At 37.8% G+C, this 27966-nt stretch overlaps 1 protein-coding gene and 1 long non-coding RNA gene across 7 annotated transcripts in view; one reads left to right on the forward strand and one right to left on the reverse strand.

Annotated features, from left to right (window-relative positions):
- Positions 1-27966, reverse strand: part of LOC129621635 (uncharacterized) — a 154731-nt gene that overhangs the window by 104898 nt on the left and 21867 nt on the right. The window lies entirely within an intron of this gene.
- The window catches only part of HIF1A (hypoxia inducible factor 1 subunit alpha), a 47009-nt gene continuing 23108 nt past the window's right edge, over positions 4066-27966 (forward strand). Inside the window, exons 1-3 of one of the 6 annotated variants that reach the window (XM_055538265.1) lie at positions 4187-4205; positions 25064-25142; positions 27763-27953. In XM_055538265.1, coding sequence (XP_055394240.1) covers positions 27905-27953 — 49 coding nt within the window. In that variant the 5' untranslated portion in view covers positions 4187-4205; positions 25064-25142; positions 27763-27904. Of the gene's footprint in view, positions 4206-6398; positions 6549-7452; positions 7873-25063; positions 25160-27762; positions 27954-27966 lie in introns of those variants that run through there. The other 5 variants (XM_055538264.1, XM_055538263.1, XM_055538266.1 and 2 more) reach the window with 5 other exon arrangements.

A 27966-nucleotide genomic window follows, 5' to 3' on the forward strand; every position in this document is an offset into this window, starting at 1 on the left:
TCCATTTGTATATATTCTTTTGTGAGGTATCTGTTCAGAATTTTTACCCAGTTTTTAACTGAGTTATCTATTTTCTTATTGTTGAGTTTTAAGTTCTTTGTATATTTTGGATAGAAGTCCTCTATGAGAGATGTTTTGCCAATATTTTCTGTGAGTTTGTGGCTTGAGTTTTCATTCTCCTAGCTGCGTCTGTTGCAAAGTAGAAGTTTTTAAATTAATGGAGTCCAATTTTTCATTCATGGATCATGTTTTTGGTACTAATGTGAAGGTCACCTAGATTATCTCCTATATTATCATAAAGAAACTTTATAGTTTTTCATTTTACATCCAGGTCTAGGATCTATCTTGAGTTAACTTTTGTGAAAGGTGTAATAAAGTTGAACTCTAGATTCAGTTTTTTGAATGTCGGTTATTCCAGCACCACTTGTTGAAATGGCTATTCTTTCTCCACTGGATTGCCTTTGTTTCTTTGTCAAAGGTCATATGGCTATTGTTGTGGGGGTTATTTCTGAGTTCTCTATTCTATATCATTGCTCCATTTGTCTACTTTTCTAACAATAACACTCTGTCTTGATTACTGTAGCTCTGTAGTAAATCTTGAATTTTGGTAGAGTCAGTCCTCCTAATTTGTTCTTCTTCAATACTGTATTTACAGTTCTGATCTTTTGTCTTCCCATATAAACTTTAGAATCAGTTTTTCAATGTTGCAAAGTATCTTGCTACGGATTTGGATTGTACTGAGTCTGATGTGAGTCTGAGTGAACTCTGGGAGTTGGTGATGGACAGGGAGGCCTGGCGTGCTGCAATTCATGGAGTTGTGAAGAGTCGGACACGACTGAGAGACTGAACTGAACTGAACTGAACTGAGTCTATAGATCAATCGGGGGAAGAACTGACATCTTAATAATTATGAGTTTTCCTATCCATGAACATGAAATCTCTGTTTATTTAGCTCTTCTCTGATTTCTCTCATTAGAGTTTTATAGTTTTCCTCACATAATGAGTGATAGTCACTCAGCTGTGTCTGACTCTTTGTGACGCCATGGACTGTAGCCTGCCAGGCTCCTCTGTCCATGGAATTCCAGGCAAGAATCCTGGAGTGGGTTGCCATTTCCTCACATAAGTCTTGTACATATTAAGTTAGATTTTTACCTAAGTATTTCTTTTGGAGGGGGCTGCTAATATAAACAGTCTCACATTCCCCCACCAACTTTGCTGAGATATAATTGGCTTATAATACTGTGTAAGTTTAAGATGTACAATGTGATGATTTAATACATGAATCTTCTGCAAAATTCTGAGAACTCTAAGGTTGGTTAATACATCCTTTACCTCACACAATTACCATTTTGTTACAGTTGTTCTTGTTATGGTGAGGACCTTAAAACTCTACTCTCATAGCAACTTTCAAGTATACAATATGATATCATTAACTATAGTTCATAGTATTGTATGTTTTTAATTCAAATTCCAATGGCTTATTTCTTTATTTAGGAAAGCAATTGATTTTTTAATATTAACCTTATATCCAAATCTTGCTATTATTGATTATTCATTCCAGAGTTTTTCTGTTTGTGTTGTTTCTTGTCATTTCTGTGAATCTATTTATTTGCCTTGTTCTTTGTTTCTTTTTTGTCTTCTACTCCTTTTCTGCCTTCTTTGGTTTTAAAAAGAAGCTTTCCTCATGATTCATTCTATATATTTTCTCTCCTCTCTTGGCATATCAATCACATCTAAAAAAATTTAGTGGTTGCTCTAAAGTTTACAATATACTTTTTTTTTTAATTTAAATTTATTTATTTTAATTAGAGGCTAATTACTTTACAATATTGTATTGGTTTTTCCATACATCAACATGAATCTGCCATGGGTGTACACGTGTTCCCCATCCTGAACCCCCCTCCCACATCCCTCCCCATACCACCCCTCTGGGTCATCCCAGTGCACCAGCCCCAAGCATCCTGTATCCTGCATCGAACCTGGACTGGCTATTTGTTTCTTATATGATATTATACATGTTTCAATGCAATTCTCCCAAATCATCCCCTGCCTCCCTCTCCCACAGAGTCCAAAAGACTGTTCTATACATTTGTGTCCCTTTTGCTGTCTCGCATACAGGGTTATCGTTACCATCTTTCTAAATTCCATATATATGTGTTAGTATACTGTATTGGTGTTTTTCTTTCTGGCTTACTTCACTCTGTATAATCGGCTCCAGTTTCATCCACCTCATTAGAACTGATTCAAATGTATTCTTTTTAATGGCTGAGTAAATACTCTATTGTTTAATCCAAGTCCAACATTATATTGCTTCACCAGTAGTGCAAATACCTTTTACTAGCATTTTCTCAATTCTTCCCTCCTATCCCTTTTAATATGCCTGTCATTCATTTCATTATCTGTAAAACATAATCATCAAATATACCTTTATTATTATTTTTCTGAACAAACTGCTATTTACTAGATCAACTAAGAATAAGAACATTTAAAAAATTATTTTACCTTCATTTATTCATTCCATAACATTTTTCTGGCTTTTATGCAGATTTGAGTTTCTAATTTATATTACTTTCCTTCTCTCTGAAAAGCTTCCTTTAACATTTTTCATAAGGCAGATCTACCAGCAATAAATTTCCTCCATTTTATTTCTCCTTCACTTTTGAATGACAATTTCACTGGCAATAGAATTCTAGATTGGTGTTTTGTTTTTTCCTTTCAACAGTTTAAATATTTCACCCACTCTCTTCTTGTTTGCGTGGCTCTAAAGAGAAATCCAATGAATTCTCATCCTTCCTCCTCTAGAGGTAAAGTATTTCCACTGCCCCATGACTTCTTTCAAGATTTTCTGTCTTTGCCTTTCTGGTTTGAACAAACTTTTTGATATTTATCCTATGCGGCATTCTCTAAATTTCCTGGACCTGTGGTTTGGTGTCTGTCATTAATTTTGGAAAACTTTCAGCCATTGTCTCTTTACATATTCTTTTTTTCTTCTATATCTCTTCCCTCCCCAGGATTTCCATTACAGTTAGGTTGCACCTTTTGTAACTGTCCCACAGATCTTAGATATTTTGTTCCATCTTTTTCATTGACTTGTTTTCTTGGCATATCTTCAAGTTCATTCATTTTTTTCTCAGCTATGTCCAGTCTACTGATGAACCCATCAAAAGCATTCTTTATTTCTGTTACATTACTTTCAATTTCTAGTATTTTTTTTTTATTCTTCCTTAGAATTTCCATATCTCTGCTTACTTTATTCATCTGTTCTTTCATATAGTTCTTTTTCCATTAGATCCAGGAGCATATTAATCATAGTTATATTAAATTCTTGGTCTTGTCAGATAATTACAAAATCTTTGCCATATCTGAGTCTGGTTTTAATGTTTGGCTTATCTCTTCAATTATGCTTTTTGCTTGTTAGCAAGTCATAGTTTTGTTGTTGAAAACCATACATGGAATATCAGGTAAAAGGAAGTTAGGTAGATAGGCCTTTACTATGAAATCTATAATTGTTTGGCTAGAAGATAGGCTATGCTATTGTTTGCTATAGCTGTGGTGTCTGAAGCTAAAATTTCCTCTAGTGTACTTGTTTTTGTTTCTCTTGTTGCTTTTGGATATCCCTAGTAACTCTTTAACTAGGGTCTGAGGCTTGCACTTCTCTTAGCTGTAATCCTCTATTATTACCCAAGAGCCCTACTGATGTGGTGATATGGCAAGGTGTGGGAGAAGAGAAACATGCTATAGCCCTGTGATTAGGGATCAGCTATTTTGTGAGACTGAGTTGAGCACTTTCGTTCTCTCACGTTGAAGGCTAAAAGGGGCTGGCATTGGGTGTTCCCTGTTCCCTAACGCACATTAGGCTCTGGTAAAATAGTTTCCCTTGAGGATGGATCTTGTTAAGAAAAACAGAATGCTCTGAAAGTATTTCAAAAGGGTTATTTTTTCTCTAGCCATGCAAAAAGCAAGATATTTTCCTCCAATCTTCACACTGATAATCTCTTAGGCTCTTGGAGTTGAAATTCAAGAAAGTTGTGGGGCCCCTCGAAGGCTGAGCCTCCTTTGCAGTTTTTAACTCTCAAGCAGGTGCACTAGAGCCTCCAGCAGTTCCTCATTTGCAGTTAAAAATGTTCCTACTGATATTGGTTGACTCCAGCTGTGATGTTGACTTCAACTTCTGGCTTTTGTTCCTGGTAAACTGTGATCGTCTGGTAAGCTGTGACTCTCTATAACTGTCTGTCTGTCTCTCCCACTTTCAGGGTGGCAGTTTGCCTTGTGGCCTCATTTCCCTGGTGGATCTAAGAAGAGTTGTTGGTTTTCAGTTTGTTAAGCTTTTTTTCTTACTGTGAGGATGGATGCTTCCAAGCTCCTTACATGTTGGACCAGAAACCGAAAATTCTTTGACATTCCTTTGTAAATTTATGCTTAAAATACCTATCATAATTGAAAAGTGCTAGTGTCAAAATCTCAGTGTATTCTTATTCTCCAAAAATTCAGACAAATATACATACTTAGTTTCTGTTTTGATCCTTGAAAGAAAAGAAAAAGAGACTTTTAAAATGTCTGTTATCTGCTAAGCACTTCCTTCCAAATAATAGGCTTTTTTGTTGTTCTTAGAATAGATAAAGATGGAGAAGAGGAGGAGAACTAAGAATAATATTAAGCCAAGAATCACTTACTGACCACTAGGTCTTGTTATATAGTTTGATGCATTCTTAATTATCTGAATCTGATGTGTTTCACTCTTTAAAAGGCTCAACACTATGTTACTTAGTACTAAAATTTCAGGTTTTATCCTGCCTCCTCCTGAGTCACTGTCTAACTTCCTACTATAAATATGGGTTAAGGGTCAATTGCATCATTTTCAAGTAATCTTTCAGCCTACTTAGAAAGTTCTGCAAAGTGACTTGGAATGAAATTTGAACACTTACAAAGATTAGAGAGTAAATATGATTGTTTGTTAAGGTTTAGTCACATTATAATCATCTAAATGCATTTGTTAATGGATGTTTATAAAGAGGATAATTTAAAATTTTACCCCATAGGAAATTTTGCTTTTTAGAATTGTTAGTTAACAAAATTGATTAATTTAGGGCATACTATTTAGCTCCTTTTTGATTATGTGAAAACACAAGCTGAATATTACTGCTTTCCAAGTTCACATGTGTGGGTAAACACAAATATACATACACACACACATAAAATACTGTATTTTATATATTTTTGAAAGGAAAAGTAAACTCTGAGCAAATGTAATGACTATTCAAAAATATCTTTGCTGATTGGATTAGCATTCTGCTGTAAACTTTAAAAAAATGACTTAGATTTGATATTACAAAAGGCTCACTTTTTTGTTGTTGTAATAAACACTATGCCCTTCAGGTATGATCACTGGCCAGAGAGAATTTCTTACCAGTAAAATAAAAAAGGAAATGGTTGAAGATCTCTGCAATCATGCTCATATACAAGTGTGGGAACACTGTGAGCAGTTTCACAGTTGAAAACAAAGAATATATGTGAATTTATATTAACATAATAGGCAGTCTTGGATAGGTAAAACTTGCTAACCTTTGGTAGAAGCCCAAGTAATTACCACTAGCAGTGGCACAAATTTGGAGGTAATAATAATGATAAGAAGAATGAAACACAACCCTGACAATACTAATGGCTAACATTTATTGATAGTTTACTATGTGCCAGGTATTGTTCTAAGTACTTTACATGTACTATCTCATTTAATCATGCCCTGATTCTGTGGTTTAGACATAAATGAGTAAACTGAGGCACAAGTTACATGACTTGTTAGTAAGTATCAGAGCTGGTACTTAAGCTCACTCTTAACTCTGGAATCAGTGTTGTTAACACTGAGTTTTTAGAACATTAAATTAAACAACTGTTAATTTACAGAGTCATTCTTTTCACAATTAAGAAGGAAAACATGAGTAATTTTTGGTCCTTTCCTTTTTTCAGGCATTTCCCATGTTACTTTTCAAGAAGGCATGTCATTCAGAGTTGTAGATCTTGGCGGGGGGGGGGGGGGGGGGGGGGAGTAGCATTAAGATCAATCTTTAATCCTATCTCTATGGATTTGCTGATGAGTTAAAAATAGGTGTTATGTGAATTGATTTTTGTCTTATCAGAGTTTAATCTATGTAGACCATTGTTATATAGACCTTTGTTTTTACATGACAATATAATTGAAATTTACTCAGATAACCACATTAATTTATAATCTGAAGCCAGATTGTAGCAATATAACTAACAAGGCAAAGGTGAGAAGTAAAATAATCTAGTGTCAAACTGGAGATACGTGTGCAGTGCTCCTTTGTTGGACTCAAAACACATTTCTTTTTCATTTCAAAGACTGATAGGCTTGAAAAGTAGGCTTCAAAAGCCAAGTAGTGATTTAGTCTTATCCAGTAGCTTGCAAGGTCATATTAGCAAACAGGCAATACTGCTGCCACTGAGTTAACTCTGGTGCAGTCTCCTGCTTAAGTCTTGGAAGGGTTTTCCTTCCTTCTCTCCTGTCTACACGGTGATCTCAATTCAAGGTGGTAAGTCTCAAATTAAGGGTCATCTTCGCCTTTTTCTAAATCCATCTAAGATTATTTTCTACTCTTTGAAAAGCAACAAGAATATAACTGTCCACCTAAAGCCATTTTTCCTACTCCCCCCACCTTGAAATTCAGGTTTATACTTTTATTGAACTTACTTATGCCTATTTGTATTGCTTAAAATAATTTCAGATTTTGAGTTCCTGCTGCCTTAACTACTTCCCTTGAGAGGCTTACAGCAAGAGGAGCTTGTTTATTTTATATTTGCATTCGTATTTACTCAGGAATCAAACTTCATCAGAGAGAAACTTAATACTTAAGAGATAAAGAGAGTACCCTAGTGTTATATGGCAAAGGGTGCGGTCGGTGACATGGCTTGGTTGGGTAACCTGGCAAGAAAGACCCCACTGTAACACATCTGAGTAGAAAGACCAGGGTTTGCTGCCACGACGCAAAAAAGTCTGCTTTTTTGAACTGGGACTTGGAAGAGCGGGCGGCAACCCTGCACAGCACAGCTGCCGAAAAGAAAGAGAGCTGGAGACTTGCTGCACCGACAGCAGGAAGTGTGAGGCAGGCTTGAGACCCAAACACCGAAATCCCTTCTCAGCAGCGCCTCCCAAAGCCAGCCACTGCTTTCTCTAGGAGAAGGCGCAGAGTCCCCAGACCCAGTCTGGCCGCACCCCATCTCCTTTCTCTTGCCTCCGCAGCGGCACACAGACGAGCACGTGAGCGCGGCAGCGCGTCCCAGCTGTGCCTCAGCTGACCGCCTCCTGATTGGCTGAGATAGACGTGGGCTGGGGTGGGGACTGGCCGCCTGCGTCCCTCGCCATTGGCTCTCAAGGAACCCGCCTCCCCCTCAGGTGAGGCGGGCTTGCGTGAGCGCGCGCCGGGCTCCGCGGGCGCGCGCGCCCCCAACACTCCCCTCCGCGCGCGCGCGCTTCCGCGCGCGCCTCCGCCCTTGCCCGCCCCCTGCCGCTGCCTCAGCTCCTCAGTGCACAGAACCGCCTCGTCTGAGGGGACGCAAGGATCGCCCTCGCCGCCGCTTTGGCCAGTGCGTCGGCCCGGGCCCTGACAAGCTGCTCCTGGGGAGGCTCTTCGGAGCCGGAGTTGGACCTCTGCGATTGCCGTCTGCTGTCCCTCCTCTGATCTCACGAGGGGTTTCCCGCCTCGCACCCCCCACCTCTGGACGTGCCTTTTCTCCTCTCCCCGCGTGTGGAGGGAGCCAGCGCTTAGGCCGGAGCGAGCCTGGGGGCCGCGGGCCGTGAAGGCATCGCGGGCACCGATTCACCATGGAGGGCGCCGGGGGCGCGAACGACAAGAAAAAGTAAGCCCACTCCCCTCCGCCGGCCGCCTTCTCCCCCCGGCGCCCCCGCCTGCCGCCGGGGGCTCGCGGGCCGGCCTCCGCGTTCCGGGGGGCCGCCTTTTTGTTTCTGCCTCCCTCCCCTCCTCTCTTTCTCCCCCAGCCTCGCCGGCCGGGCTCCCCACTGTCCACGTCGCCATCTTGTCGTGGGGGGTGGGAGACGCGTCTGAAGTGCTTTCAGGGGCCGGGGGCCGGGGGCTGGGCCCTGCTCGCCTCCTTTCCCGGCAGCCCGGGCCTCGCATCGCCCTCCCTGCCCGCCTCAAACCCCCAGCCTGCCGCGTGCCCTGCTCCGGGTGGACTTCCCCCAGCCTGAAAACCCCGGGAAGAGAAATGAGCCGCAGCTTGGTCGCCGCCACTTGCACCCGAGCTTCCGCTCCTTCCCGCCCCCATCCTCTCCTGTTCCATTGAAAACTCGGCCCCGGGGCGGCCCTTGCACGCAGGTCCTGGCTTCGGTATGGGTTCGGGGCCCTGGGTTTCCGACCTAGGAGCTCGCGTGGTTGCTTGGGTGAGATCTTGCTCTGCGGTTGTCCGGCCAGGCGGGTGACTTTGCCTTTGTGCATTAGGGATTTGCCGCGATGGCCTGGGATGCTAACTTTTTCGTTTGCACGTGCAGGTTTGGGTTGGTTTTGTTTTAATCGCGTTGAAAAACTTGCCTAGAGCAAGGCTCGGAGTAACGGGAATTTTGAGAAATAGTAACATTTTAATAAGAACATCAGAATTGGATACCTGTGTTTCTATCACCTGTCATGAGAGCCCAGATGTTATAAGTGAATTATATGCTTCATTCATTCTTGAAAATATCTTAGTGAAAACGTAGCGGATGGCTAAATTCAGGCAAACACTTTTAATGAGGTTCGGGGGGGGGCGTATATAGATATATGATCAGAGCAAATGAAATGCAGCGCTAAAATGTTACGAAGTTTTTAGATTGACTCGACTGATTTTTCTGAAATTGAGGTATATTAAAATATACGCGAAGTAAATAAATAACCATCTTGTTAGAACTTAATGCAAGTTTTAAAAACACCTCGAAGTTTGAGTCTTAACTGGTACATTATAGGATTAAGAATTGTGAGTCCAACCAGTGGAATTAAGTGCCCCCCGCACCCCGACCCCCCGCCACGTCCCCCCACCTTTTGGTCCACTCGGGTATTTTAACCTTTGAGGAAATTATTTTAAGGAATTGAAGATTTATGCTAAGAGTTCTGGTTAGTAGGCTGGCTTTACTGTTAAGTCCTTGCACTCTTCTGGGACAGATTAAGTGCCCTAATCAGTATCAGCAGAAGATAAACTTGTTTATGTTCCTGCGATTTTGTGGCTTCTTTTTTGGTCTTTCTCTAATAGAATGATAAGTTCTCAGTTTGTATACACTAGAGAAAGCGTGTATAAAATTTAAAAAGTGAATAAACAGATCTAGACCTAATTCCAAGAGTTGCCAGGAATTAATTAATTTTGTAGAGGTGATTACAAGGCTTTTGATGAAATGATGAGGCTGCTGTAAACCTAAGGCACATCACCTCAGTGTATTGTCAATATTCAGTCCTTAGTGGTAAAACATATTTAACATTGTACATGAAGTTATGCACCATTCAGTCCCTTTTTGTATGCCTTATTGTACTTGTATCTTCTTTGCAGTTCATAAGTTGAGAAGAGCATAAGCAGCTTTAATATAAATGAATTAATTACCTACTGTGCTTCACTCCCAAGTCTAAACCAGTTCTTAATTTTCCTCAGTCCCATTTGTTATTTGCAAAATATTCTCATTTGAAAATTTAGCATAAACTTGAATTGGATTTAATGTTTCTTACTACAGAAGTTGTTATAACTGGTAAATTAAGTTAAACACCAAAATGGTACTCAACAACTTATAGGTATGGTTTGTTAAAGAGGTCTTTTTTTTATCCTTTTCTAACTAACAATTTTAAAACTTTTTAAAAAGAAAACTGGGAGATTGAGGGGCAGAGATTTTTCTCCTTAGAATTTTTCCACTAAATGAGCCTGTAGGGTGCAGGTGGGGGAGACAAATTTGTCTTTTTTTAAAGGAGGGCTAGGAAACTCAAAAGCTAAAGGATTAGAAGAAATCAGAACAGAAGTTGGGTATGGTTATAATAGATTTCCCATAGGAAATTTCACATTGACTGCTTAGTAACAGGGATTGGATTTAATAGCACATTAATATTGAATTTTAGATTTCGGTGGAATGTCAAGAGGTTCATTGTTGTTCTCTTTTAGGTTTCAGGGCAGATTCCTTCAGAGTTTTCAAAACATAGCTGTATCATTAAAGTAAAATCTCTGAGAATGGATATTCCTTAACTTCTTAACTTTGGTCATTAAAAATCAAGAACCTCTCATTCACTAGTGAACATTTTTCTTGTTACAGTTTTACTTTGATTTCCTCTTTGAAGAGGTTGCCTGATGGTTAAGAGCTTAAGATTTGAACCGGACACCTCTGCGTCCAGCTTTTTACTTGTTAGCTTTGTGAGCCTGGGCAAGTTATTACTGAATGCTTCTGAGCCTATTTCCTCCTTTTGAAATGATGATAATAATAGCAGCCATCTTAGTGGTTATTGAGAAGATTAAATGAGATAATGCCTAGTGTTTGGTTTAGGAATCTTGGTAACATTATAGACTTGAAAGTAGATGTTACTTGTTGAAGTTTTAATTTGAACTTCCACAACACTTAAAAACTTTTTTGTTTGTTTGTTTGTTTTGCAAGTCCTTCCAGATATTTGTGTTATGTCCTCTTCTCCCTACTTTCTTTTATTTCCTGAAAATGAAAAGACTGTCATTGGACCCAGAAGTCTAAAGGGATTCTTTTTAGTTAAAACAGTATCTGAATTATGTTGGCATCTAGCATCAAGTATTCTTGAGCATCTAATCTAGTGTCTACCATAGGCCCCCTTTTTTCACATTTCCTTACCCCCTTGTTTCCTCCCCAAATAGGCTACTAAAAATTTTCTTTGGACTTCAGAGACTGGAGTCATAATCACATATACTAGTCAGACAGTTCATTTTAGCAGGGTATGTGTAAGGCACTGCAGTCTTACAAATGGCAGTAACAAACCTTTTTTTTTTTTTGTCTTGATACCAGTTTGGAGTAGACAGTTTTGTAAATATTAATCTTTCCTAAATATGATGAGTTGATAAAATAAGTGTGGTAAAACATATGAGTCTACATAGTAGAAAACCGTCCTTTACTTATGAATTTGTCCAGAGGTAAGATCATTGGCTTTATCTCAAGGCAAGGCTTCAAGTCTGTATTATTTAACTGGTTTTTGTAGCTCAATCTGTATAATATTTATATTAGTGCACTCTTCCACATGTATGTGTTTACTGAACTCCCACGTTGTTTTAGATTAAGTGTGGTAGTTCATTACTGTGGTCCACTACGAAGCATTTTGTGCAGTTTAGATAATATCTAGTCTTTCTACCTATTGACTTTCACTGTCTTTGCAGCTCTATTGGGGTTTGGGCTCAAGGTAAAGATTTTGTGGTGACATTCTATTGTTGTATGTTAAGAATGGTGTGTAGAAGGCTGAGGGATTAGTCTCTCAACTGACTTTTTTTCAGAAGAGCTTATAACAGTCTTTATGTTTGGTGGTAAAGTAAAAACCTTACCATGCATGGGTGTTAAAGATTTGGGTTAGATTATTGTGCTTGTGTATAGACTTGTCCTCTTAAAATATAATTTTAAAACATTTAGATATTTAAAGTACTATATTCTTTCCTTGTCTGAGGTTATTAACATAGGTCTGGTTTTCCAAGTAGGAGAAAATACTGACTTAAATGTGTTGTTGGGTTAGTTTTCTATTAAGAAATTGATTTTAATTCATAAGAAGAATGCTCTTTTTTCCCCTTGTTTCTTTCTTTCTCTTTTTTCTTTTGTAAACATTGGGACTGATTATCCAAGTTGGTGGATTTTATACTCAGCCTTTTGCTGTTTGTGATGTATGTGTTGTGTATGTTTTCTGCTTAACTAGAGGGTTAGAAAAAAGAATTTGAAACTTAGATAAGCCAATCTTCTTGTTGCTTACTATTTTTGGTAAAAGTATAATGATAATTTTTAAATTTGTTATAGGCCTTGGAATTTTAAAAATAATTGTATCTCTGTTTCTTGGAGCATCAAAAAATTAAGTATTTTGTATGTGCATTGAGTTTTATATTAAAAGTTGTGTTTTCTGCAGTAAAAAATAATAAACATATCTTTGCCAGATATTCTTTTAGAAAAAATATAAAATTAATTATATAAAAACATTTATAAGTGATTACCTCATATGACATTTTTCTCCCATAACTTTTAAAATGATTAGGGGTTTTTTTAAGTTGTGGTTTTAAAAAACAACATAAAATTTCCCATCTTAACTATTTCTAAATGTACAACTCAGTAGTGTTATGTATATTCACATTGTCGTATAACCAATCTCCGGAACTTTTTCACCTTGTAAAATTGAAACTCGAACTATTAAACAACTATCCCCAATTTTCCCCTCTTCCTACCTTCTGGCAACCATCATTCTGCTCTGTTTTTTTGAGTTTGACTACTAAATCCCTCTTATAAGTAGAATCATACAATTTTTGTCATTTTGTGACTGGTTTATTTCACTGGGGCTTCCCTGGTGGCTCAGATGGTAAAGAATTCACCTGCAATGCGGGAGGCCTGGGTTGGGAAGATCCCCTGGAGAAGGAAATGGCTACCTACTCCAGTATTCTGGCCTGGAGAATTTCATGGACAGAGGGGCCTGGCAGGCTACAGTCCGTGGGGTCACAAAGAGTCGGACATGACTGAGAAATTTTCAGTTCACTTATCTCACTTAACATAATGTCCTTAAGATCACCCATGTTGTAGCATGTGTGAAAACTTTCTTCCTTTTTAAGGCTGAATAATGTATAACACATTTTGTTTATCCTTTCATCTTTCAGTGGACACTTAGATAATATTGACAAAAATAATCAATAAACAATCTATAATAGAAATAGAAAAGGGTTTTCTTTGAACCAAACTGAGGACTGTAGCCCAGAAGACAGCCTCCTAGATTACTCTGAGAAATTACTCTGAGAAATTGCTCTGGGGAAGCATGGTTTCAGCACAGTTTATGTCTTGTCAGAACAATAGGGATACATTCATACAAGGTTTCAAAAAAAAAAAAAACAAAACAAACACAACAGATCAGCATGTACACAGCGAGACAGTATGGCCTTGGCACCTGGGAAGGGAGTCTTATCATCCAAGAAGTACCAGCTTTGGCATCCCAAAGGGAGGCATTTAATCTTTTTTTCCCCCAAATATATTTTTTAAGTGAAGAAATCACTTGTAGAACAAAAATAGACATAACTTTTAAATCAGTGGATGAAAGAAAACACCATTTACCATAGAAAGCAAATGGTAAAGAGCAAGGAAAGATGAAAAAACAAGCACAAGGCAAAATGACAGAACTGAAATCACACTTCTGGTCAGTGTGCCCCCCCCTTTTTTTAAATAACTGAAGCGTATGTACAGTGTATATTTGGTAAACCACAGTCTGTTCTAGTTAGCATAAAATTTAAGTTAACTCATGTACAGCCAAAATGATTTCTTCATACGTCAATATGTGAAAATTTCTATTATCAGTTGCTTCCACTTGTTGACCATTGTGAATAGTGACTCTATGAACATGGGTGTGCAAATATCTCTTGGAGATCTTGTGTTCAGTTATTTTGTATATATACCCAGAAGTAGATTGCTGGATCATGTGATAGCTCTTCTTTTAAATGTTGTGGCGCTGCCCATACTGTTTCCATAGTGGCCGCACCATTTACGTTTCCACTTAACAGTGCACAGGGGTTCCTGTTTTCTCCACATCCTTCCCAACACTTGTTATTCTTTTGTTTTTATGACAGTAGCCATCATAATGGATATGTTGAAGTGGTTGTGTTTTTAAGGGTTTGTTTGTGGATAATTAACCAACTTAAAACAACAGAGAACAGTTGCCACTAGAAGCTTTATCAGAAGTGAGGTTAAGCATCTGTGAAAAGAGAATTAAGTTTTTCTAGTGACTTTGAAAGATTTGATGTACCAGTACTTTCTCAGAGAAGTATTTAGTGTTTAAAATGGTCTCTACCTGTTACATTCTTGCTAAAGTCCCATTTCATTAGTAACTTTGTTTTAAAGTACTTAAACCAATAATTGAAGTGACTTACTTATATTAGAAAACTATTCTCAAGATGTTATGTTTTCTTTGCTCTGGTGATCTCACCTGTTAGGAGTGTCTTCATTTTAAATTTTCACTTGGTTATAATATTAAACATAAAGATTATTCCCAAGTATGATTTTCAAAATTTATTGTTTCGTAAATGGGACAGAATTTAGTAATGGAATATAACTCACTGTAGTTCTTGTAGTTCTACTGTAGTTCTACCTATTGGTTTGGAAGTTACAGTATTTAAAATGACTACTAGTTAATGTTGAGTTTCCCCTTATTAGTGACATTTCCATGTGCTTCTCCACTTTTTCTAATAGTTTGTGAGAATTTATTTTTCCAAATGAATCATACTGTGGTAAACATAAAGTTTAAAGGCAGAACGTTTAAATCTTTGAGTTGAGTGTATTTCTGTTCTTACATATAGATCTTATAGATCTTTTCTTGAGAATTCAGATGCTAAGCAAATTTCTTTAAAGTGATTCCTTCCTCTTTTTTTCAGTTGTGAAATTGAAACGTTTCAATGAACAAGGTCACAAATAGACCTAACTTGAAACTTGTAATGTAAAAGAGATTACTGGTATCCAGTGACCTCTTAATAAGTATTTGAATGAATAAATAAACAATGAGAATAACTGAGTGAACAAAGAAAGCAGAGAATGAGTTTAAGAGGATTTTTTGGAAGTCATCATTGCTCTTCCATGTTGCTTTTTTCATAGGAATTTTTCTTATGCTGGGGCATCTGCATCTCTTGTGCTACTTTAGAACATTCTTGAATCTTGAGTTTTATTTTTTTTGTCACTTAAATATTTATGCTATTTATTAATACCAGAGGAGAAGGGGATGATAGAGGATGAGATGGTTGGATGGCATCACTGACTCGATAGACGTGAGTTTGAGCAGGCTCCAGGAGTTTGGTGATGAACGGGAAGCCTGGCGTGCTGCATGCAGTCCATGGGGTCACAAAGAGTCAGATGTGACTGAGTGACTGAACTGAATTGATTAATACCAGATCAGAAAACACATTGTGTTAATACATATAGCTATGTAACATGCCTGGAGAATCCCAGGGACGGGGGAGCCTGGTGGGCTGCCGTCTCAGGGGTCGCACAGAGTTGGACACTACTGAAGCGACTTAGCAGCAGCAGCAGCATGTACAAGCCTTGAAAATAACTCAATATCCTATCTTAAGATATCTTAAAAACTAATTCTATATATGCAGTGTGTGTGTATCTTAGTTGCTCAGTCACGACTGACTCTTGGCAACCTGATGGACTGTAGCCCACCAGGCTCCTCTGTCCCTGGGATTCTCCAGGCAGGAGTACTCGAGTAGATTGCCTTTTCCTTCTCCAGTGCATCTTCCCCACCCAGGCGTCAAACCCAGGTCTCCGGCATTGCTGGTGGAGTCCTTACTGACAGAGCCATCAGGTACTCTCCTATATGCAGAACACCAGATTAAAAGTTTATATTACTAAGACGCATATATGTATGGTTGTGGAAAATCAGCTAGGTAAATGTGGAAGATATCTATTTTTGTTTCATCTTTAGCAAACATTTCTTACAATCTACTCTAAACGTCTAGTAAGTTTAAATCAGTTTATATTCTCTAGCAGTATTTGAGAGTGCCCTTTTCTTATACTTGATCATCATTAAAGTTTGTTTTTAAGATGAAACACTGGCTGTTTGTTAGTATATTAGGATTCTTTTTATTGCAAGTGATGAAACACAGCTCAACTAGTTTCGGAGGCTCGATGGGGAGGCTGTTACTAGCTCACACAGTTTGGCTTTGGTTTAAGGGACAGCTAGACCCAGTATCTTAAGTGATGTCCTTAAAATGTCATCTCAGGCTTTCTCTTGAATTTTACTTGGTTTATATTTTGCTTGATTTGCATGTTGCCTCATTCTGCCACCGACATTCTGTTAATATGGTATGAAATATGGCCACTAAGCATTCCCATGCTTGCCTCCATACAATTTGTGATGATAAAAAGGAAAAAGAAGAAAAACTCCCTCTGTCTTCTAGTATCTACATATCTACATATCAGTCTCCTGGATGAATTCCAGTTTGCCCTGCTTGGACCATTATTTTTAACTATGTCAATGGAGTTCTCTGATTACATGAGTCAAATATCGTTTTGTATATTATTTGATTGCCTTGATGTAGATTATTAATTATCTCTTTACAAAAGACTCTTGATCATTGCTGGTATCCTAATGAATGGGCTATAGGTTTTTGTTGCAAAGTGCCTGAATTCATGTGCTACAGAGTCTTCTTTCAAGCCTCCTCAGTCTACAGCTGTTCTTGCTGTGTGCCTTTGGGGAAGCTTAAAATCTCTTCTCTGGACTAGGGTTTTCATTTCATTTCTTTTCAAGAGAAATGTCATAATGACTGACTACTGGCTAAGAGCTTTGGCTCTAGAAAGCTTTGGCTGCTTGCTTTGCTCCTTCAGTTGTGTGATCTCGCACAAGTTGCTTTACCTCTGTAGGGCTCACTTTGTTCATATGTAAATTAGGATAAGAATAATTGCCTGATAGGATTGTTGTGAGGACAAACAAGATATTAACCCATGTGGAGCACTCAAAACAGTTTTGGCATAGAGTAAGGGCTTAATAAACTGGGAACCATAATTGTATTCATACAGTTATATTTATTAAGTTGTTTTCAGAAGAGTTCCACTTCCCTGAAATCTCATGATATTATTTAGAATCCATCAAGCCTTCTTTAGGACAATCTGACAAAGGCTGATGTCCTTTTGAGCCAAACCATCAGTGAACTTATAATAGTGGTAAGAATAGTTAGTGCTGCTTTTCCTCTACATTGGTATTTTTCTATGAACGTTTGGCCTTTGAAAATTACATGGACATACTTTTTTGTACAGACATTCTAAATAATCATTTTCTACAGTGGTAATAGTAAAGGAAGAAAAATACTCTGAAGTTTATTTATTTGGTTGTTAGAGGATGGAAAATTAAGAAAGCCTACTTTTCCATGCATTTTGGGGGTCAAAATTTCATTAAATGTCTATTTAGTCTGTTTGCAGAGAAGAGTTGGAAATTGCCTACCTTTGCAGTAACATAGCTAAAATGTTTAAATGAGTTATGTTTCAAATCAGTAGAGCCTTCATTAGGAGTGGAGGAAGGGATATTTTCTTGGATAATAAGTTGATTTATTTCAATGGTTCAAAAAATTTTTTCAGCCCTAGACCACTACTCTTAATACCTAAGCACCATGGCCTATAACAGATTATTGCACGTTCATTTATTCAGCAGATATTTGTGCATCTTATTTGTTAAGCAGAGCAGTGAACTGTTGATGGCTCAGGCCATAGTTAAATATTCAGTTTTTGCTGTTAATTGATTCATTTATTATGTGTTCCATCTTTTATTTTTTAGTACAGTGTGATTTTAGGTTTGAGATTCTTGCAAAATAATTGACTTTAGGATTTAAGTATTATTAATTTAATATCAACCATCACAGGAATATCCTCTATAATTGTGTTTACAAATTTGCCAATCTACTCTGACAATTTTCTTTGTTGTTCAGTTGTTCAGTCATGTCCGACTTTTTGCAACCGTATAGACTGCAGCACGCCAGGCTTCCCTGTCCTTCACTATCTCCGTGAGTTTGCTCAAACTCATGTCCATTAAGTCAGTGATGCCATCCAACCATCTCATCTTCTGTTGCCCCCTTCTCCTCTTGCCCTCAATCTTTCCCAACATCAGGGTCTTTTCCAGTGAGTCAGCTCTTTGCATCAGGTGGCCAAAGTATTGAAGCTTCAGCTTCAGCATCAGTCCTTCCAATGATTATTCAGGATTGATTTCCTTTAGATTGGCTTGATCTCCTTGTAGTCCAAGGGACTCTCAAGGGTCTTCTCTAACACCACGGTTCAAAAGTATCAGTTCTTCAGAGCTCAGCTTTCTTTATGGTTCAACTCTCACATCCATACATGACTACTGGAAAAAGCCATAGCTTTGACTAGACGGACCTTTGTTGACAAAGTAATTTCTTTGCCTTTGAATACGCTATCTAGATGTCATAGCTTTTCTTCCAAGGAGCAAGTTTCTTTTAATTTCGTGGCTGCAGTCATTGTCCGCAGTGATTTTGGAGCCGAAGAATTTTCTTAGAGACACAAAAAGCACATTTTTGCAGCTTTAAATGTTAGAAAGTTCTTTATACCAATATTTCTCAATACCAACTAATGTTTAGATCTCTTTTGGAGCAAAGTAATACTTGTAAACCTTTGAGAAGTGCCTGCTGCTGTTGCTGCTAAGTCGCTTCAGTCGTGTCCGACTCTGTGCGACCCCAGAGACGGCAGCCCACCAGGCTCCCCCATCCCTGGGATTCTCCAGGCAAGAACACTGGAGTGGGTTGCCATTTCTTGCTCCAATGCATGTGACCTCAACATGATTATACCAGATTTAAAAATGTAACCCTGTTCCTTTTAGTGATTGTTTGGTACCAATTTGATCAGAAACATAGCAACCTCAAACATAGAAGGTTTGTAGCAAGAATAGAGACCTTACAGAGAACTTCTAGATGATCCAGAACATGCTTTTTCCCCTTTTTTCTTACATTGCCACCAAAATAAGAATAAAAACTTGAAATTCTCAGAGTTTACCTTCAGCACTACTTTCACTCTATTGAGCAAAGCCTGCCATGTTAACGCCCACGTATTACTCTCTGAAATTGCATACATTGCATAATTGCATAAATTGCATAAATCTGCCTTCTGTATGACATCCTTTTCAAATATCTGAAGGTACTTGCGTCTCTTTCTTCTATTCCTAAGTAAAAACATCCTTAAATTTCTTTATATTTTAATTTAAAAATTCTGTGTTAAGCTTCTCATTCGTGGAGTGGCATAGGCCATATTAAATACAGGGGCATTATTCCTAGGTGGAATCTGAAAGCTGCTGCTTAGTAATAGTGTTATTTATCCTCTTTTTGTAGACAAACAGGATCAGAGGGTTAGTTGAAAATTTGTTTTGTAACATTGGATAGGATGGATTAGTGTAGGTGGAGAATCAAGCTATGGCTTCAGAAGAGCTTCTCTTTTGTCATTATTTTCAGAAACTTCATCATGGTCAGGGTTTAGAACTAAATAGGAAAAATTTTCAGGATATGATTTCTGTGTATATACCTTTGTTCTGATACATGTGTTTTCCTCCTACTATATGAGAAATGTATCTTGTTATATTTTAAGCAAATAATTAAAGAAACGTTTTTCTGGGACTTTCCTGGTGGCCCAGTGGTTAAGACTTGGACACTACTTGAGCAAGCATGCAAAGCCTAATTATGCTCTGATCTTTTTGAAGAAAAGTTACTGGTTTTACTGTGCACACACTTTATTACTGACTTATCATTGAATTATCACCTCTAGCTTCTTATTCCCAGCAGTTGTATCTTGTTCTCCCAGCAATTTTACTGCTCACTCAGTTCAGTGTTCTGCCTGACAAACGTAGTTGTGGTGTGTGTATGTACGTGCATGCTCAGTCACTCAGTGATGTCCGACTCTTCGCTACCCCATGGACTGTAGCCTGCCAGGCTTCTCTGTTCATGAAATTTTCTAGGCAAGAATAGTGGAGTAGGTTGCTATTGCATACTCCAGGGGAATCTTCCTGACCCAGGTATCAAACCCAGGTCTCTTGTGTCTCCTGCATTGGCAGGCGGATTCTTTACCACTGAGCCACCTAGATAGCTAGGGATATATATATATGGTTATAACTAAAAATACGTTTTTCTCATTTTTCAAATTTGCTGGCTAGCCTGTTAAATTTCTGCTATGCTGCTGCTGCTAAGTCACTTCAGTCGTGTCCGACTCTGTGCTACCCTATAGATGGCAGCCCACCAGGCTCCGCCGTCCCTGGGATTCTCCAGGCAAGAACGCTGGAGTGGGTAGCCATTTATTCCTCCAGGAATAATAAGAATACTTTTAATAATAAAAACAAAATACTTGTCTAAGGGTAACCCTCCCTTGGGGGGGAAAAAAAAACGAGGTTAGAAATCAACTTAATGAAAACTTTCATGTATTATAATAATTACAAGACTCTCTTGGAAAAGATTATATAGAAAACAAAGTGAATCGGCTATCATGTTTCCAGATGGCCTAGGAAGACATAAAATAAATGTGATAAAGGTGTTGATTTAAGTGGTTAACAACATTAACTATACGTCATGTGTTTTCCTGACATAGATTGCAGTGATAAGGGAAGTAATCTTAAACTTCAAGTTTCTTTTTAGCAAGTTGGTATTCTAGTTTCTCAGCTCTCTGCCTGTGCTCTAAATCTCTCCTCTGTTGAGATCACTTACTCTTCCTTGGTGATGATATTGGTGCTATTCACTGTTAATACTGCTTAGTGAATTTTTTTTTTTTTTAGCTTTTTCCCTCATTCTAAGTTATGTGTAGTATGCTTACTTATATTTGAAAGTGCATATCTGGATAATCACAGTAAATTCCAATAGTATGCCTTGTTCATAGTGCTGACATTGTTATGCCGTTTAATTATGATTGTAATCTATAGGATCATAGGAGTGCTGGTAAAGCACAAATTCAGTGCTGAAGTCAAATCAAATAGCAGATTTGGGCCAAGTACTAAAGCCACTTGTGCACATTTCCTACTAAGAACACAAATGAATGAGGCAGTTTCCTGCCTCCAAGAAGCTTTAAGGGACTATGCTGTTGCTGCTAAGTCACTTCAGTCGTGTCCAACTCTGTGCGACCCCATAGACGGAAGCCCACCAGGCTCTGCTGTCCCTGGGATTCTCCAGGCAAAAACACTGGAGTGGGTTGCCATTTCCTTCTCCAATGCATGAAAGTGAAAAGTGAAAAGGAAGTCGCTCAGTCATGTCCGACTCTTAGTGACCCCATGGACTACAGCCTACCAGGCTCCTCCATCCATGGGATTTTCCAGGCAGGAGTACTGGAGTGGGGTGCCATTGCCTTCTCCGTTAAGGGACTATAGAAGGACATAATTATAGCAAAGTAACCAGAGTGGTCAGATCTAGGGGTGAGGACCAGTTTTGAAAGACAGAATGCAGAGACAAAATGATGATGGAATTGAATTTTGAGTTTCTCACATAAATTTACCAAGTTACATATTGAGAAGGATACCTCAGCAGAGAGAGTAGGGTAGTGAGCCAGAAATGAATAAGCTATTATGCTTTTGAGTAACTACACTGTGGCTGAAGAAATGTGGGAAATGATGAGGATGAAGAGATGGGCAGGAAACTAGTTAAAGGAAGGTTTCACCTGAATAATTAGACTTTGTGAAGTGTACATTTGATGGGATTTTAAGGACATAATATCAGAGCTCTTATTTTGAAAGTATCATTGAGGTAGTAATTTGAGGGCAACATTAAATGAATGTGACAGTGATGATTAGTTCAGTCAGTGATTCCTAAATTTCACTGTGTATAATGCACATTTTGGGAGTTTAAAAAAAAACCAGATTTGGGGGCTCTACTTCAGATCTACTAAATCAGATTTACAAAGATAGAGCCCAGAAGTTTGAAATGTTGACTTTCCCAGGTAATTACAATGCTTCTTGACTGGCGTTTGCAAATATTACATTAAGTACTTTAGTAGACTAAGGGTGAGGCTGGCTATGTTCCATGAGTTCTGTTCTGCTTATCACTATATTCCAAGTTCCTACACAGTGCATAGTACTTGATAAATATTCAATACATATTTGTTGAATTAATAGTTCTTGAATGAAGTTTATTCTGAGGTTCAGGAAGGTCACTTCCCATCTAGTGTTTTGGTTCTCTAAAATATTATAATTAAATACATATAATGAAAGCATTGTATGTATGTGAAAGCAGTACACAGTGCCTAGCACATAGTAAGTGCTCAGTAAGTGTTTGGTGGGGGGGATTCGCTACATCTTTTCTCTCATGGCACTTTGTGTAAATAAGGTATCTTGGAAATTGGCTTATGCCTGGCCAGATCTCCTGAAGTATGTATGCAGATTGGTTTTACTTTGGGGAGCTGAATGTTATGCAAATAAAACACCAACAATAATGAGCTAAGATATTCAAATTAAGTACAGAGATACTCCTTTGTACAAATTAAAAATAAAGTCTAGTGAGAGTATATGAGGTAGATTGGATTAATGATTCTCTCCCCTTAGTGGTTGGCAGTACCAATTAAAAGTTGCTTTGCTTTAAGAGGTAGTTGATGGGGCAGAAAGAGGCCTTGCCTTTCGATTAGAAGTTTGGATTTACAAGCAGATTCCAGAAAAGAGTTCCTCTGAATACTTGAGGATCAGGTTCTAAATTCCAAAGCCAATCCCTGTACCTCCCCTTTATGTCTTTGGAGATGTGAAGGAAACCAATTTTGAACTTTATAATAATGGCCTGGACTTATAAGTACTTATCTTGGTAATTAAAATAAGTTTCTGAGAGGCAGCATAGTCTAGTGTTATTTAATACCATGGTTTCTAGAGTCAGACTGCTTATTTGAATACAGGCTTACCATTTATTAACTACGTAAACTTGGGTAAACTGTTCACGTTCCATTATCTGTAATACAGTGATGATATAATAATTTAAATAAGTTCAATTCAGTTCAATTGCTCAGTCGTGTCCAACTCTTTGCGATCTCATGAATTGCAGCACGCCAGGCCTCCCTGTCCATCACCAACTCCTGGAGTTCACTCAAACTCACGTCCATTGAGTCGGTGATGCCATCCAGCCATCTCATCCTCTGTCGTCCCCTTTTCCTCCTGCCCCCAATCCCTCCCAGCATCAGAGTCTTGTCCAATGAGTCAACTCTTCGCATGAGGTGGCCAAAGTACTGGAGTTTCAGCTTTAGCATCATTCCTTTCCAAGAAATCCCAGGGCTGATCTCCTTCAGAATGAACTGGTTGGATCTCCTTGCAGTCCAAGGGACTCTCAAGAGTCTTCTCCAACAACACAGTTCAAAACCATCAATTCTTCGGCGCTCAGCTTTCTTCACAGTCCAATGCTCACATCCATACATGACCACTGGAAAAACCATAGCCTTGACTAGACGGACCTTTGTTGGCAAAGTAATGTCTCTGCTTTTGAATATGCTATCTAGGTTGGTCATAACTTTCCTTCCAAGGAGTAAGTGTCTTTTAATTTCATGGCTGCAATCACCATCTGCATTGATTTTGGAGCGCCCCAAAATAAAGTCTGACACTGTTTCCACTGTTTCCCCATCTATTTGCCATGAAGTGATGGGACCAGATGCCATGATCTTCGTTTTCTGAATGTTGAGCTTTAAGCCAACTTTTTCATTCTCCTCTTTTACTTTCATCAAGAGGCTTTTTAGTTCCTCTTCACTTTCTGCCATAAGGGTGGTACCATCTGCATATCTGAGGTTATTGATATTTCTCCCAGCAATCTTGATTCCAGCTTGTGCTTTTTCCAGCCCAGTGTTTCTCATGATGTACTCTGCATAGAAGTTAAATAAGCAGGGTGACAATATACAGCCTTGATGTACTCCTTTTCCTATTTGGAACCAGTCTGTTGTTCCATGTCCTGTTCTAACTGTTGCTTCCTGACCTGCATATAGGTTTAAATAAGTTAAATAAGTTAATAGTTGAAACACATTTAGAATACCAATGTGTACGTAGTATGTACCATGTATAGATGTTTAGACTCAAAGCTGCAGGCCAAAATGCCAACTAAAGAATGAAAATTTCCTTGGTATTTCCTCTGACCTGAGGAGACATCAAGAAGTACCGGGCAGTGAAAACAGTGAGATACACAATTTTTACCTAACAGCTTGGCAAAAATTAGAATGATAAAAAAGATCCATAATATTGATATATTATGCCCAGAAATAATATGCCCAGAAAACATGGGCAAATAAATGCACACATTCGTGGTTTGGCGGAGACAAAAAAATGGAAACAGACTGTTTTGGAAAGGATAATTTAAATGCCACATCCTTTAGATCATGGAATTTCACTTCAGAATGTCTATCTTATATAAATACTTACACAAGAAGTGCAAAACAACAACTTGTACCTTCAAGGTCAGAAAGAATATTTAAAGCAGCAAATAATAGAGCTGATTTTTAAGAAATTTATACATTAACTTTATTAGAAATGTCTGATCATCTGTTAACATTTTGAATGATTATGATCTAACTTCAGTTCTTAAAGTCATTTACAATTAGGAATGCCAACAGGCCTTTCTTGTGCAATTAGTAGACAATACAGATGAATTAACATATGCAATTATTTTTTATTCTTACTAATCTGAAGAATAATTGTCATTCTCTGTAAAATGGCTACTGCTTATTCATGAACTCTGTACACAAGAAACAATAAGACTGTAGCTATAAATGTATTTCCTATACAAAATCATATGAAGGTATAACTGTTAGCTTTTTGTCCAGTACTGTATGTTAAATAATAATGAAATAATAAGTATGTGAAAACTAGGGTATCACAAAGATTGAGCTATATTGCTGGTTTACTCAAACATTGATTCTAAAATGGTCATGGAAATGGGTAAGCAAACTATTCAAAAGACCGAATTTTTACTGTACTCTTGACTGATTTCTAGCCTGACTATCAGATTATGAATGGCACCTTATGCAGACATATTAATGGCAGAACTTTACTTGATCTGTACTTAATAAAAACAACATAGATGGAATTGATAATTTAGAGAAAAACGGTGCCCTTATTTGCATGCTAAAAATCTGCCTGTTCTGGTCTACAAAAGTTTTATTGTGCCATCTAAGAATAAGTAAGTAAATAGTACAGGATTCTCCTTTGTGGAACCTAGACTCCATGTTCTACCAGAAGTACTATAATTCTATGGGGTATGACCTGATAAAAAGAGCCTGCCTGTGAGTAGACAAGAAACTGGGCAGTTCAGATGCTGAAACTTTATTAAGAGTTTTGGAAGTTTTAGTTTTAACCTGAGAAATGTTTTAAGAGCTCCTATAGTCACATGTGAAAAACACCAGATAAATTTCTTCATTAAATCTTTATTACAGGTCTCCTGATTGCTTTATGTCTAGATTGATTATGAATAGAAGATATACTGATTTTCATCACCTTCTTCATCTAACTTAGGTTTGTCAACTCTTGAGGTATCATATTACTTTTTTGATAAGGCTTTTTTTTTTTTTTTCCTAAAAACTTGGCTAATGCTCAAATTCCTGTTCTCACAGTCTTCACTAGCTTATACGTTGTCCTTTAAATGTTTTTTCCAAACTGTCATTTGTAATGGATTTGTCTTATAAACTTAGTTGCCATATCTTGGACAATCGTTATTTTCAAAGTTCTGAACAATACAAATATTTCTAAAAGTATGGAGATAATGCATCATGATGGTTAGCTTGATCAGATGCCCTTTAAAAGCATATAATATGTAATATAAGGATTTGTTTTTCACCAAGTATTTCAGTTGGGTAGTAATTTGTTGGTAGCTTAGATTTGGTTGAGTAATTAAATGAAAGAGGGCTTAGTAAATCTGATGGAAGTTTCTGGTAAAATTCTGATTACCTGGACTAAATATGGCATTTGAACCAATATCCATGTTTATCATAAGATCATTGATTATCACTCTTTTTTTGTTGTTGTTGATTTTACTTGAACCAGATAGGAATCTGTTTCCCACTGCCATTTCTGCCTCTTACTTGCCAATCCATAAGTGAAAAGAAGTGAGGGAAGCAGTGTCTGAGATGTTAAACTTTTATTATTGTACATTTAAAACATCTACTTAAAGTCAATGAGAACAATGAATGCAAATAAAAAAATGAAGTTTTAGACTGAGGACATTGTCAGATTTTCATGTTAGCCTTAGCATGTAATATATTTTTGTGTTTTTTTTTTTTTTAAATTCTACAGCATTGAGATAATCCTGATTCACAAATACCAAGTTAGAAGTAGTAATATTTTTAATAGCTCACCTTCAATCTCTAGATACTCAAGTTAAATTGATCTAGATGCTTGAATTGAACTTTTTGCATCAAAGTTCACTTACTAATAATAGCAAATATTCACATGCCTTATGAAAGTATAAAAGTCAGATGAGCACACAAACTTGAGCAAGTGCTAAAGCTCTATCACCACTGTTGTCACAAGGCAGATGCTAGAATTTCACTTTTTATTATACAGCTTAACAGGAGCATACTCTGAGAAGGAGGACCTTGCTTGTTTTGGGGAATGTTACTTCTGTGATTGAATCTTTGTAGCTTTGCAGATGGCTGGAGGGTGAAGAGATTTACCTGGAAGCAATTATATACTTAGTTCGTAGAATATAAGGAAGATTAACTGAAATAATGCTGGGAAGATCCTTAACATACTGCTCAGTGCTTAGTAAATGATAATGGTTATTTTCAACATTTAATAAATAATTGACTTAATTGGATTAGGTTGAGGGTCATAGGAGAGCAGCTATTTGAGGTAGAAGCCACATTCAGCATTAAGAAGATAAAGCCTTGTGGAAGAGCAGAGACGTAAATAAGAAAACACCTACATTCAAATCCTGTCTGCTACAGCATGGCTATTTTTAACCTAATGAATCCCAGATTCCTAATATATAAAATAGGGATAATATTTAATCTATTTACAGATTGTTTTGAGAGAAGTAGTACAGGATAATATTTGACATGTAGTAGGTATTAATAAACAATAGCTACTAAAGAAGCAGCTAAGGCCAGAAACAGGTTAGCCTTGTCTACCTTCAGCTGGGTCAGGAGGAATAGATAATGCTACAGTGACGCAAAGAAAGATGGTTCTGCTTGGATGACTTAAGAAAATCTTTCTAACTGGTTTTATTCTTGTAAGAGTTGCCTAAAGATACATAATTATATTGACATCCTCAGTAATTTTCTTGGGTTTCCCAGGTGGCTCAGTGGTAAAGAATCCACCTGCCAATGCAGGAGACTCAAGTTTGATTCCTGGATCAGGAAGATCCCGTGGAGAAGGAAATGGCAACTCACTCCAATATTCTTGCCTGGAAAAATCCCATGGTCAGAGGAGCCTGATGGGCTACAGTCCATGGGGTCACAAAGGGTCGGACACGACTGAGCACACATGCATGCATCTTCACCAGTAATCTTTCTTGGCCTGTTCTCTTAAATTTTTAGTATTGTGCCACATCTTTTTTTTTTCCCATACCCCTGCATTTATTTGGTACCTTTTGTATCAGTAAAGATAAGGGACTGCTAAGGGATGGTACCTTTTGTATCAGTAAAGATAAGGGACTGCTAAGGGAGTAAGCAACCTGAAAACAGTAGCTGATTATAGATGCTAATGTAAATTCCTATAGCTTATAGTCTGTATTGCTCGTGTGGTAGGGGAGAAAGTAAGAAAGCTCTAAGACTACTTGTGAATGGCTGTGAAAGTACAGCTTTAGATATACAGGCTACTTGTAAGGTATTGGCCAAATCAAAAACATCCTCTCCAATTTGATGTGCCAGGGAGGAAACACTTGGTTTGGAGAGATGAAGAGCTTTATTTTGGACTTCATGTGAGAGTTCCTTTTGTCTACAGTAATCCAAAAAATTGTATAGCTGTCTTGTAAAAATACATTTATGTAGTAGGATAAATCTTTATATAGTTATGTGGCATCTTCTAATCTTTTCGTGGTAAACAGAAAAATGTAAAATGAATTTTATTCAAGCAAAGGCAAACTGACGTTTAAATTTGTCTTTTTTTCCTCTCCTGCTCCTTTTTGGTTAAATAGGATAAGTTCTGAACGTCGAAAAGAGAAGTCTAGAGATGCAGCCAGATCTCGTCGAAGTAAAGAGTCTGAAGTTTTTTATGAGCTTGCTCATCAGTTGCCACTCCCCCATAATGTAAGCTCGCATCTTGATAAGGCTTCTGTTATGAGGCTCACCATCAGCTATTTGCGTGTGAGGAAACTTCTGGATGCTGGTGAGTTGTTTTA

Source organism: Bubalus kerabau, chromosome 10, assembly GCF_029407905.1.
Source record: "Bubalus kerabau isolate K-KA32 ecotype Philippines breed swamp buffalo chromosome 10, PCC_UOA_SB_1v2, whole genome shotgun sequence".
Classification (NCBI taxonomy): domain Eukaryota; kingdom Metazoa; phylum Chordata; class Mammalia; order Artiodactyla; family Bovidae; genus Bubalus; species Bubalus kerabau.